Here is a 14099-nt window from a genome sequence, read left to right on the forward strand (position 1 = left end):
ATCTGAGAGTGGAGACTTCTGGACAAGCAACGTGTAGTACAAGGAGCAGGTTTTTACCAGGCTAGGAATGGGCTAGAGTTCAAAACTAAACCTAAACCTGAAAAAAAATCTGGGTAAGTACTTACAAATAAGTAGAATGCTAATAAAAACCTTATAAAGATGCTGAAGATATTTTTATTAAAAAGTACCTTTATTGATTTCTCTTTGTTTTTAAGTCGGACTGTACAAAATGTTTGCCTCATTAAAGGTGAAAACTTTGTCAAAATGATACACAATGGTCTCGTTTTTTACACCACAAAAACCTGGCATTTGAACAGAGGCTTGTAGAGTTTTTATCTCCACTGAGTGCATGTGTGTATTGGAAAGAGGGGTGGAGGGGGGTGGGGGTGGGGGGGGGGGCATTTTGCACAGGAGAGTCTTCAGAAGAAGGGTTGCCTGGGAGACCAGCCTGGAACCCCTCTTCCTCCCTCCTCCCTGTTTTAAAGGTGCATCAGTAATTAATCCCAAACTATTTCAGGAAAGGCACGTTCCTGTGGGTGGGGTGAAGCCCCTCATAAAACCTGCCGCTTCTGTTTTCATAATGCCACCAATCTCGATGTCATGCCTGCCATTGTCAACATCAAAAGATGGGAAACGCCGAGGGTTTTTTTCTTCTTCCCAATTCCCAGTGTGTGTGTTTGTTTGCGTGTCTGTGTTTGAGGGGGAAGTATAGCCTACACAGAGAAGCAGTGAGAGCCACTCGCATTTTTTCCCCCTCATTATTTAAGCGTATATGCGATCTCTTTTGGTTGCCTTTCCCTTCTTAAGAGTCTGGAGACAACTTCCTGGAAACCTTGCTGTGTAGTGGTGCCAGTCCCCCCCCCCACCCCCATTGCCAACTGAGTGACGTCTCGTATGGAGAGGAAAAAAAAGGGGGGGAGCTGAAAACTCGGCGCGCACACTGAAACCTCTCATTCATTTCGCCCTTAAATGCGACCGGTTGCAGAGACGGGGAAAAAAGAACAGCCGCGGATTTAATTAGCTGGGTTCTCTCAGTCCTCTGCTCAGTGATCGCTCATTTGCGCGGGTATTAATCTTTCTTTCTTTTTCTTTTCTTTTTTTTTTGTCTTACTGTCCCTCTCTCTCGCTCTATCCTGTGCTCTCCCTTTCTTTCTCTCTCTGGAGGCTGAGGAGATGATTATGCACCCATGGGAGACAAACACCACAGCCGAGCCAAGCTTCCCTGCGCTTCCGTGGAGTTGTTATGGCCGGGAAGAATGTCACCCACTTCTGCCGGTGCACAATTTTCATTTTGAGCGCAGATTTTGAGAAATAATTACTGCCCCCTTCCTTTTTTCCCCCCACCCCCACGGAATTTGCTTGAATTGCGATTGTTGAGGTATTTCAGATTTGAGCAGAGAGCGGCTTGCCTGTGTTTCCAACAGCCAGTTAATCTTCGGAGTGTGATCACTGATACTGTCCGTCTAATGGATGGGGGGAGCTGAATTACTGTCGGGGGCTTCACTATTCAACAAGCTGCGCTGCTCGCTCCTCCTGGCTGCACAGCGATGGGCGCAGTTTGCCTGAGCCTTTCATTCCGTCTCTCTTCTTCGGCCCAGCTTGTTGAATCTCCACCTTGGTGACTAAAATGGAGATTTTCTAACAAACTTCAAAAATCATCATCAGTCGACTCCGTCTTTGCTACAAAAGTTGAGCATGGCGCGTCCGGGTGTTTGCGTCTGGAGGCTGTTTTGGCTCCTGAGCGCCGTGGTGGATTTTGCGCTGCTCCAGGAGACCTACGCGCCACACTCCATACGGACACAGGGGCACTTGACCCTCGGCGGACTCTTCCCGGTGCACTCCAGGGGACCCGACGGCACGCCGTGCGGGGACCTGAAAAAGGAGAACGGCATCCAGCGCTTGGAGGCCATGATGTACGCGCTGGACCAGATCAACCAGGACGAGCAACTCTTACCCAACATCACCCTTGGCGCACGGGTGCTTGACACTTGCTCGAGGGATACGTACGCGCTGGAGCAGTCCTTAACTTTTGTGCAAGCCCTCATCACAAAGGACACTTCAGACGTGAGGTGCACGAACGGGGAGCCGCCGGTGTTCGTCAAGCCCGAGAAAGTGGTGGGAGTGATCGGAGCCTCGGCGAGCTCGGTGTCGATTATGGTTGCCAACATCCTACGCCTGTTTCAGGCAAGTCTCTGAGCAAGTTTATTTATTTATTTTTCTTGTGTGTGGCTTTCATGTTTTTATTATTTATTTCCCACTACTGTGAACAATCTCCTGGCATTTGTGCGCTTCAGGGGGGACAGAGGAAGTGGTGCGCCTACTCTTTTCCTCTCTGAGAAGAAGAAATCATCATCATAATGATAATAATAATAATAAAAAAGTGGATATACTTCCCCTGCATAAGTTTTCATTCATATTCTGATCGCGAATTCTGTCCACTTTATAAGTCGTGGAGATTCTAGAAGGGCAGGTGGTGTGAGTTTGGGTGGCTTTCCAAACCACTACACTGTGTGTATGCGACAGCTGAGTGTGCTGTTGCATGTCCCCGGTGGTGCTGAAAGAACAGCTCCCGTCTGTTCCAGTCTCACTCCAGAGTCTGGATGAGTGGGCATTGACAACCTGACACAATCACACCCAAACTCAACTTCCCCCCTCCTGAGAATAACAGGCCTATTTCATGTGATTGCACATGATTATAGGAGCCTCTTGTACAACGAGACAGCAGGCAGTTCTTTATATATATATATATATATATATATTTATATATATAAATTGTTTTAAACCTCAAAGCCTAGATTACAGTTGAGTTGGCTTGCTTTTATCTCCACAAAACCTTGCTTTCAAACTGTTTTCAGCCTTATTGAACTTGATGGCTGCAAGTCAAAGAGACTGAATGTTTTATTTTTAAAGAAAGGTGTTTGTGGCCACATCTCCTTATCTTGCTTACAGTCAGATGCTGGTGCTGCATTCAAACAGGAAGCGGCAGCAGCAGGGCACCAATACACCAAATTAAATATTTAAAGCACAGCTCCATGGTAAAATAACTAATTGCTTGAAACACAACGTAGCTACTCTTGCAAGTGTGCGGGATTGTGAGCAGCCTTTCCTGTGTGCATGGGGACAGTAGAGCAGGAGCTGGAGTGTTTGTGCTAATGATTTGTGGTCGCAGATTGCAACTCGCGGACTTGTCGTGCAGTGTTTTGTTTCAGTTCAATTAGACAGAGCATTGACCTGACAGTAAGTATCAGTTAAACTGCAACTGGAAGACCATCAGCATACTTAACAAGCTTTTAGCTCCTCCATATTTTTCCTTTTTACACGCGCTTACAGAAAGCGCCACAAACATAATACCATCACTTATTTATTTATCGGCTATTTTGTGGGTTTTGAGGCTTAATTGGCTGGACAGATGGACTCCACCACAGCTTTTAGTCTTGCCGCCAGTTCACTTGTTAGCATAAGAAATTTCCATGATAGTAGTTTGGTTAAAAAAATAAACACGCACACGCGCGCACACCCCCACACGCACACACACACACACATTCAGTTGTTATTCTAACTTTATTTATTTATTTAATTTATTGATTAGTGTTTGGTTGCGCTGTGCACATCAAATTTCTGTTCATTAATCTCTATGCGAGATCTGTAAGACAGATCACTCTCCAGTTCCCTTCAGTCTCTCCTCCGCCCACCAGTCGGAGCCGCACGTCTGCAAGCGTCAAGGTGTCAGAGTGTAGGTGTAGTTCATGCGCGATGTGGCGCTGAAGCTCGGCTGTCGTAATCAAGCTTGAGGAATCTTTGGAGTGACAGCAGTTGTCATGCAGCTTCATCCATCACTCGGCGTCACCCCCTTGCTTCCCCGAAACTGTTCCCACTTAATCATCATGCCGAAACTGCCACACCTGAATGATGAGAAATTAAGCATTCCTTTGAAAATATTCACCTTAGCATTATCCTGTTTTTTAATAATTCAATGTGCTAGGTGGAACTGATAGAAATGCAACTTTCGGTGCAAGCCTACTCAGTGCCTTGACAAACTATTTACACACATTAAAAAGACTTTGACATTCTTAGACTTTGACATTCTGCAACCAAAAACTTCAATGTTTCTGTTTTGATTTTATGCCGTCGACAAAGAAAGTTATTTAAAGTTATGAAAATTAAAATCTTGGTTTTAATTGATCAGTACTTGTTTGCTGTGTCCCCTTCGTGGCTTGTGGCCAACAGCAAATTGAACTACTTGTGTGTTTTTTTAGACAGTGACTTTGTTTATGCCATTTTCTGTGAAGGTCTCCTCATCTGGCTTGTCGGTTTAGGTGGTCATGTCTTTTTGGTTTGCACTTTTGCCATACCCATCCTGTTTTTGGATGATGGAATTAACCATGAAACGCCTTGAAGTTTGAAGTTGACATCAAAAATGTTAAACATATTGCTGGATATTAATCCTTTTTCATAGTTGGTCCTCAACTAAGAACTCCAATCCTGTGTCCCCTTCATTGTCTTTTGGAATTTGACAGGTTTTTGAACAAAATACAAATGTCCTCATCCCAAGCTGTAATTCATGAGCTATGAACAGATACACCCCCCGCACCCCTGCCAAAAAACAAAACAAAACATTGATTTATTGAGAGAAAAGCATCTTAGGTAAAATGTTTCACAGTAGCTCAATCTGGATGCTAAAGCAGAGTGAGTACTCCTGAAGCCTAATGTCTGAAGTTGCCCTCCTAGCCTACTTACCTCATTGTTCTCCCGGAATATCAATAGGTCATTTGGTGTCTCACTCCTGTGATAAATGAATCATCAGGGAAGCTAAATAATGATCGCAGATTTTATTGCCAGATTCCAAATATCATGGCCCGTCTATTCAAGACATGAGTGGCTGCTGAACTGTTAATGCTGGGAAATTGACATGAGGGATAGATTTTTCTGAGGACCCAGGAGGGTTGATCAATACTGTTGCCATGGTGAGGCCGATTTGCTGCTAAGATGTTTTTATTTCTGTGCCTTTCATGCTGCGTTGGAAATGAGAAGCAACAATGCCACATGAGGAAAATAAATCAATCTGCAGAACTCAGGAATTGTTATCAGCAGCTATGATGTTTTGCACCTTTTCAGGAAAAAAAAAAAAAATCGTCCAATCCCTTGTTTTCTGCTCTCGATCATAAGAAGAAGAAGAAGGATGACAGCACAGTTCAAAGTGCGAGGCAACTTTTGTCCATTTGTAAGTTTTAGCCTCTTGAATGAATCATGAAATTGATTTTTATCAAGATGACATTTAACATCAGGGAGTGCGGTCTGCTGTTCAGCATTGCATCTTTTCTGCTGAAGGCTGAGGGAAAAGCCTTGTATTGAATCCAGGTGAACTCCGTCTTGTCCTCCTGTCGGGGGAAGCAGCCCCCTTAGAATAGCTGTCTAAGTGAGGCATTGATGTCCTCTGCTCTCATAGCACTGACAGGCTCCAGTCGGCTCTCCTTTTTCACAGAATCATCGCTGTGACTGATTTGAAGGAGATGGAAGACTTGCAGTGTGATCCATTCAGCTGACAGTGGAGAAGATGGACACAGGAGGAATAAGAAGGGCTCATTGTGTGTGTGAATGTGTGTGTGTGTGTGTGTGTGTGCGTGCATGCGCATGCGTGCGCGTGTGTGAGTGACACTACAAGCTCCAAATATGACACTAAATACCAGAGGTTAAGTAAATCGGGTTTTCTGTGGACTTTTGCTTAAGGCAATTAGTCACAACCCTGCTATAATATTCAGCCAGATGATAAATGATAAAAAAAAAAAACGCAGATGGTGTGTCAAATATGCAGGATTATGAGTGGGTAATCATGCATAAGTAGGCACATACTTACAGTGCAGAGCCTTGCAAAAAGCACATTTTCACATTTTGTCACCTTACAGCCAAAAGCTACTATGCTAAGATATGCTGTGTAAGTTACTGTAATTTTATGCGCCAGACCAACACATAGCAGTCTAAATCGTGAAGTGAAAGGCGAAGGATACGTGTTTTTTGAAAAGTTTAGCAAATGAAGTTCGGAGTTCGGGTGAACATATGCATTCAGCATATGTTCTATATATATTGATATATAGTCAATATATCTATTTTTTAAAAAGCCACATTTTGGAGGCTGAATTTTTTTGTCCTGTCGGATTGCACTCCCACAGCATAATGCTGCCATCATCATGTTTCACGTTTGGAATAGAGTGTTCAGAGTGTATAAAGTCTCATCTGACCACATCAAGAAAATGTTTTTGGTCTCTGGTCTGTGGAACATTTCAAACTGAAAACCATTCGGCTATCAATAATAATTGGATTTCTTTGCACTGGTTTTTACTGATTTCTTCAACCCCAACCCAGATTTGTAAAGTGCATGACTAACTGTTGTCCTGTTGGCAAAATCTTTTATCCGAGTTGTGAATCTCAGCAGCTCCTGTGGAGTTACCAAAGACCCGAAGGCTTCCTCTCTGATTAATGCTTTCCTTGCCCTGGCTGTTGTCTCAGGTGGATGGCCATGTTTCAGGCAGTTTTGTAGTTATTATGTTTAAAGCTTGGGATTTTTGTTTTAATAACCTAACAATGTTGTAAGCTTCTCTGCTGCTTTATCTCTCACCTGTCTGTAGTGTTCTTTTAAAATACACACCGATGGACTACATATCAATTGGTTACCTTCTGAGGATAGTTGGTTGCTTTGGTAGAAGCTGAATATAAATGTACACCACGTTGTACAAGTGTTAAAAAAAAATCAAATGCCTTTTTGTCAGTATATCAAACAAAATCCCAATGAAACACATCACACATTGCAGTTTTAATGCGACAAAGTGCAAAAAAGTTGTGAACTTTTGAAAAGACCTCTTCATCCTCACAAACTGCTATAATAAAATCGCTGAAGGACAGAAGACAAAGGAGTCCTGTGGACATTTAATAAACCAAATCACTGATTTCAGCTTTTGTGTTTTCTCTCCATCTTTGCTAATGGGCTGCTTCTCGTGCCATTAAACACAGACTTGCCCGAGTACAGTTTAACTTTCTCTACGCTGTAAAATATTGAAAGTAAAGGGAATTATTTCTGTTCACATTATTGTTTATACCATTCAATAGAAAAGGCTTTTGCCTTGCCATTGTGCACGTGTCCCTGTGGGATATAAGGAAGTGGAACTGCAAATGTTTCTAACACCAATAGCTGGAACATACAAGAAATATTGTTAGGATATTTTTAAAAGCTCCCATAAGAAAATTCTGCACGATCTACCCTGTGGACTGATATTAGAGGCGTGTTGGGATATGGATGACTACAATAAGCTACCAAACAGGGCCAATCATAGCCAGGCACTCATTAGCAGGGTGGCTTATTCAAGATAATTAAAACATGAATCAAAATGTTCAGCCCATCTGTAGGGCAGTGCAGTTAGATAAATAATGTATTGAGTTACACTTCTGGCTTCTTAAGGTCATAAAGTCCAGATGGTTATGAGAAACAAATTATTCTTCATAGCATTTTAAAATAATCCTTTAACTTAGATTTTTTATACATCCAGCACAATTCTTTTATTTGCAGCGAAAAGCTCCTCAGTTCAAGTCAAAAATAGATGAATGTTGCGTCAAAAAGCAATAAGTGAACACAAGAACAAGCAGGTGGTTTTTTGTCTCAGAATTAAAGATTCAACTCTTTTTAGGTGAGACAGAAAAAAAGTTTAAACCTTGATGCATTCTTGTATCAACACAGTTGTTAAAACCTCTGACACCATACCATGTAGGACAACTAGGGTGCTATACTTTAACTTTAAGGAATTAAATGAAAATAAACACATTTTATTCCAGAAGAACACATTTACTCAGATTTTGAGAAATCTGACTGTTAACTTAAGTAGCTTTACTTACTAGTAAAAAATACTACATTAAGAAATAAGTTTATTATAAAGTCACTGCTGTCATCAAAGCTTTTAGCTCTTTGTCGGTCATTACTTTTAATAATCGAATTCTTCCTAGAGGTCAAAACTTGAGTTTGTAATCGTCCTCTTTCTGTCTCTACATCTCTCTGGATCCTTCTTCTGTTCGCTCACTTTTCCTGTTCTCACTTCCTCTGTTTCAGATCATTAACCTGTTGATAGATCCAGTGAAGACTTATTTTCAGTAGTCTGACAGAGCCCAGCAATGCTTTTATTAAAATATCACAGTAGTTCAGAGAGTTAAAATTGCAATACACTCTAACAACTTTCCTAGGGTTTTTGGAAGAAAAATAGATCCACAGCATTTTTCCCTCCATACTCCACGGAGTTATAAAAGGTCTCTGACCTCATATTCATCCATGCAGATATACCTGTTCTCTTGTTTGACTAATAGTGAACATGGTTTTAAATCAAAGGTCCTGTACCGTTTAAACGTTTTGTGCTTGTTATGAAGACTTGGTCATCCCAAGATACAACTGTTTGCTGGAGCTCTGGAGTGTTTTATTTTATTTATTTTTGCCTTCTTTATCATCCTACTCACTGGTTTGTCACAGTGTCAGTGGTTTTGAACCATTAAAGATTGCTCTGATTATAAGCGTAGGTAGGGAATTATTTGTTCTTACTATTTCCTAACTCACAAAGATCAACACACAACCGACTTTCCTACGTTTTCCTGTCTTTCCTATTTTAAAGAAAGGCTTAATGTAATTGCCCTCTATGTCACACTGCATTCACACCCCCAGAAAAACAAACAGGAATGGATTACAAAATAAAAGCTCTCACTAACAGACTAGGATAGATGGCTAGATAAACAGATTCATAATTCATCAGTTAGACAGGTGGCTTTTTGCAGGTCTTGTTGTTGATTTTATGTTCATAATAAAAGAATATTTTACTTTTCCAAAATCTAAGATCTACCCATTAACTGGGTTAAACAGCTTCTATAGCTGCTTGATCTTGTTCAGCGTTGTTGAATGGGGGTGGTGTGGTGGCTTAGTGGTTGTCAGTCCATCACAAAACACACAACACTGCATAACACTTCAGTGATTTATGCATGCCATTTCATGCAAAGTGTTGTGTAGGAGACGTTGCACTGCTTGTTTGTCTTGTATTCCTTTCAGAATTATTTTAAAATATAAGTAAACATATAACAACATAAGCATCTGAATTGAAATCAGTGGGCCGTGTGATACAAAGTTGATATTTTAGGACACTATTACCTTCAGTTCAGCGACTCCTTCTACTGGTTATAATTTGAACCCTTTAGGTATTTTGACCAAAATAAACTTGAACTGTCAAAGAGGAGTTGACGCATACTCTGAAGCAAGTAATAAGGATGTCATGAGAAGCAGAGTTGCAAGTATGCTAACAATGGCATTCTGCTGGATGACAGTAACACGCCTTTTGTTTGGTACTTAATGCTTAAACGCTTCTACTTCTGCAGCTCGATGTCCATGCAGTCACGGTGAGCTGCACAACATCAGCTCCTTCCCTCCCCCGTTCCTCCCTGGAATTACTTGCGTTCTTCAAGCATGCAGTTATACAAACAGGAAAACAATCAATCAATACTTACTTAAGGAAAGGTCACTCCCACCTCCTCCTTCAAATTGGCTGGTGTATCGGTGAGTATTGCTGTTTTCTGAGGGCAGAGTTCAGACACGTTGAACTTTTGAAGAAGTCAGCGAGGCGAGAACGGTTTATGTCCCGAAGCAAAAAGCATTCTGGCTTTGAGGGTGAAATACTCGAGGATCACTAGAGGACGCAGGTGAAAGATTTTTTCTTTAGGAATATTTATTGGGATGCTAGGACACAAACACGTTGCCTTAAGAACGTTCTTGCATTTTATCACATTACAAACAAAAGCATTGATATATTTCATGAACCAAAGCAAAACAGCACCTTGTTTTCAAGAGTGTTTACAAGTCTAAATCTGAAAAGGAATTTGCATTTGTACTTGTCCACATACTCTGATACCCTTTAATAAAATCCAGTTGTCACCTTACCTCTGTAATTTTATTTTCAACATAACTCAATTGTTCTCTGTGGCCCTCAAAGGTTTGGTCGCAAAAAATGTCATATTTCGTAAGGCGTATATCAGCCAATGCCAACGGTTAATTTTATGTTTAAATTCTATTTGGGAGTTTGAATTTTAGTGTTTCCATAAGGAAACTCCGATGATAAAAAGTTGCATCTATTTATAAACTTATATATGGACAAATAGGTAAACAGCCTGAGCTGAAGTGCAGTGTTAATAAAATGAATAAATTCAGCCACTGTTAGACAAGTTGTCATTGCTGTTGACACAAAGCTGTTGGGTCAGCCGCCTGCTAAGATGAATTTGTGAACAAGTAATATTAATGTTATTCCCTATGGCCTGGGGGGGGGGCAGGGTTAGCTTTATTTGCAGCAAAATAATAGTTTCCTATATGAAAAAATATATTCTCTAACAAAAGAGAATACATTTGCATTCTGGTCTTCATTTTTTTTCAACACATAGGAGCTTGTTTATTGCTCTTTTGTGTGATTTACAGCTAATAAATCTTTGTTTTGCTGCCTTTAATAAGCACCATGCCTGACTTCTACATCAGTTCAGGGTTTTGGTTGGATAATCTCGACAATTTGACTCTCTGTAGGGTCACACTCTTTATTGTGCTGCGTTTGAGATCACAACAAATGCTGCAATAAACTCACATTGAGGTCACAGCCCAGCCACTCGGAACCGATCATCTCAGTCGCTGTGGAATGTGTGAAGAATATAGGAGTATCAGACTTCGTTGGAAGTTTTGTTCAGCGTTTTTTTTTCCTCTACTGAGCAGAAGGAGCCAGAGGAGAGGAAACCCCATTACGTCGGATCCTCTTACGGGGATGAGTGGAAAGGCACAAGGAGGTCTCTGCCTGCTGCTGCTTCTCCTCTCACTCATTCCTCTGAAAAGTGAAACTTGATTTGAAAACTTGGTTCTGCAGAAAGCCATCCAGCGTGGAGTGAAAGGCGCCACCGCGGAGCCCATTGTAGTCCGTTCAAACAGCATCATCTGTGACCTGCGCGCAACGTTCAGCGCGGGGCATCGGTTTCAAAGCCTCTCAGCTGTTGTGGGTTTATCTTCTGCATGACTAAATGACATCCAACTCTGTTTCTCAGCTCTTATGTAAGTACAAAAGGTCTGTAGAGATGAGTAAGAAGTTTGCCTTCTAAATATGATCTTCTCCTGTTTTTTTTTTTTTTTTTTTACAAGCACTGATCTTGCAGACCCACAAATCTGCGTAAATGAGTCAAGTAAATTTGCTAAAAGGCTGCTTTTAGTGCTGCCTTTCAGTGTGTCTGGAGCTTCAAAACGCAGCATTGAGTTTCCTTTTCTGTGCTTTGTTCTCTATTTCATCACTTTCCACATCCAGCTCGGAAATCACAAGGCACACTAGAAATTATACTGCACTTAAGACTAATACGGTGGATTTACTTGTCACAGAGAATTCCCTCTTGGGACATGAAAGGGAAAAGGCCACAAAGGTATGAAAACAAGAGAAACACACAAGAGTGTTATACTACATTTCCAAGCAATATAAAAACATTTAATGAAAAGTTTCAGACACACTGGGGCCATAGGGTAAATATTCAGTCACACAAAAGTGACTAAAGGAAGTGGTGGGGGTAAATAAGTGAAATCAATTCGTTTAAAATAAGAAAAATTTAAATTCTTGCAACAGAATCCTAGAGCGTAAAAACAGGCCTGGTGTTTTTCATCAGTCAAACTTGTGTAAAGCACGATTTAAAAAAAAAAGAAATCTAGGTCTGGGCATACACTGCACGGTCGTTGTTTTCAGCACCAACTTGAACAATACGACTACATTGCCGGGTTTAATAATTCACAGCTCACGAATCATGTCCTCACACCCTACGACCTGATGCTCGGATGTGACCTGACTGCTCACACTGTCTGTGCGTTTGCCACACGTAACCTTGAATAACAAAGAAGACAAAGAAAAATCCAGAAGTCAGGAGACGCCCGCCTGAGAATAAAAGAATGCTCAACAAAAGCAAACATGCTTCCCTGGCATTCCTTACCGTTCTGCGTGGAGAAACTTCAACTTTAACTTCATTATAGTTAGCTGCATTCCTCTACTGCAGTTGTTTTGTGTTTGAAAACATCTCGATGTATGCTAATTTGAGGGAGACGAGGGAGCCTTAAATTAAATATGGAAGGATAAATGCTTTTGGAAAAAAAAATTATGTATTTTTATGCATCTTTGAAGACTTCTGAAGTTCAAAAACTCCAGTATTCAAATTTATGCTTATCCTTTTTTGCTGACACGTCTACTTTTAGTCGAGCAACATTTAATAATAATAATAATAGTAATATATATTGTTCAGTGCAATACCCTCAGGAGTGGCGACCAGAATTTCAAACAGACTTGATTTTCATGCAGGCAAATGATTGCTGATTGGAAGCTGGTCGTGAGGTGTTAATCGCTTCTCGTTACACTCTGTAATTCACAATGCATGACAAATACTTTGGCTGAGACTCCACCAGATAGCAAAAACTGTCACACGACTAGAAAGTCGTCTGCTACTGAGCCAAAAGTCACATAGTGTGTACCCAGCTTAAAGCTAAGTATTAAATACATGGATAATTCAGGGGTATCCAGACAATTTTTACAATGCAGGGGTAGGACAACAAACTGTAACCTTTGTGTCTGAAACTGAGTAATTTCTAGCTCCCTGCTAAAGTGTCCATAAAGCTTGAGTAGTTTCACATATCCACATATTTTTGTGCAAATAAAAACCTGAAATGTTTCCCTTGCATATGTATTCAGTTCCTCCTTACGCTGATGCCTTTGAATGAACTGAAGTCCAGTAAAAAATAATGTCCAGGGCAAATGATCTAGTTAATGAATCGATTTCATCCATGTGTCACTTCCAAAGGTGGGCACAGCAGTCAAAAACTTTACTCAAGTTGAAAAACTTGCTTGACTAAAAGTAAACAGTATTTTATGAAAATTCTCAAGAACTGAGCAGCTGATGTCATGTTATGCTATCAGAAAAAAGAATAAATACAATTATGTGAAAATTCTGGCATTTTTAAATAATGTCTTCATGAAACAACAAATGGGACACATTTCTATATCTCATTATTTTAGAAAAAAAATAACTTCTGAAACCAATAACATATCTAAGTAACAACAAACATGTATAAAGAGTCACTCACTTGAGTCCCAAATGAAACTTGTTGGCCTACATGTACAATGTGTCAGAACTGTAAAGAAAGGAAGCTAAGTTTGCCACAAGCTACGTCACCCTGAACATCCCACAGAAACAGAAACTTGTCAGGCCCAGGATTTGAAACTGGGGATGAAGCTTACCTCACAGCAGGATAATAAATCTAAACATACAGCCAGTACTAGAATGAAATGGTTTAGATTGAGACGTGCTGTGCATTAGCATGGCACAGTCAAATCTTAGACTTCAACTTGACAAACTTGCCTCTGTAGGTTCAGCAAAAGGTGGTTATATAAAGTATCGACTTTATATCCATGCATACCGGTAGTTTCCTTCAATATCACAAATTTGAAATGTGTAGGCTTGATGGTGAACTAATAACCCTCATTAAAATACCATCAAGTTTGTGGTAGTAATGTCACTTAGTTTTTGAAGACACTGTAGGTATGTTCATAAGTGCAATGTCTGAATCTCTGCATCCCTCTGTGCTACACAAGGGAAAAGAAACCTGGGAAGGGAAAAGTGAATATGCTAAAGGAACAACTGTATAAAAGCAGTTTTAATTCATGTTTTTAACCATGTGGTTTATTTGGTGGGGTTAGGGGGGGTTCTCAGCACTGTTCCTTCCAAGCATAAAAAGGCTGTTATCCTATCAACCACATAGCTTAAAAAATATAAAAATCCAAGCAAAGCTTCTGGCTAAAATTGCAAAGTTCATTAAATTTGGTAATTAACTTCACCTTCTTATACTTAAAGAGTACTGCAGTTCCCAGTCAACAAGTCCAACACTTGAGGGTGAAACTGATTGAAATGTAACCACTGATTTTTATTCTCTCCTCGTCAGCTCTCAGCTGAACACAACGGAGAGGCTAAATGTTCATCTGGATTTAGGCTTGCTGTCTCTTGAGCTTTTTTTTCATGTCACGACGCAACAGGAC

At 40.6% G+C, this 14099-nt stretch overlaps 1 protein-coding gene across 2 annotated transcripts in view; it reads left to right on the plus strand.

Annotated features, from left to right (window-relative positions):
* The window catches only part of LOC103467507 (metabotropic glutamate receptor 7-like), a 166336-nt gene that overhangs the window by 56387 nt on the left and 95850 nt on the right, over positions 1-14099 (plus strand). The window contains exon 1 of one of the 2 annotated variants that reach the window (XM_008413941.3): positions 927-2184. The exons of the other annotated variant lie outside the window; for it this stretch is intronic. Coding sequence (XP_008412163.1) covers positions 1696-2184 — 489 coding nt within the window. The 5' untranslated portion in view covers positions 927-1695. Of the gene's footprint in view, positions 1-926; positions 2185-14099 lie in introns of those variants that run through there. 2 annotated transcript variants of the gene reach the window in all.

This window comes from Poecilia reticulata, chromosome 7 (genome assembly GCF_904066995.2).
Source record: "Poecilia reticulata chromosome 7, P_reticulata-male-v2, whole genome shotgun sequence".
NCBI classification, from domain to species: Eukaryota; Metazoa; Chordata; class Actinopteri; order Cyprinodontiformes; family Poeciliidae; genus Poecilia; species Poecilia reticulata.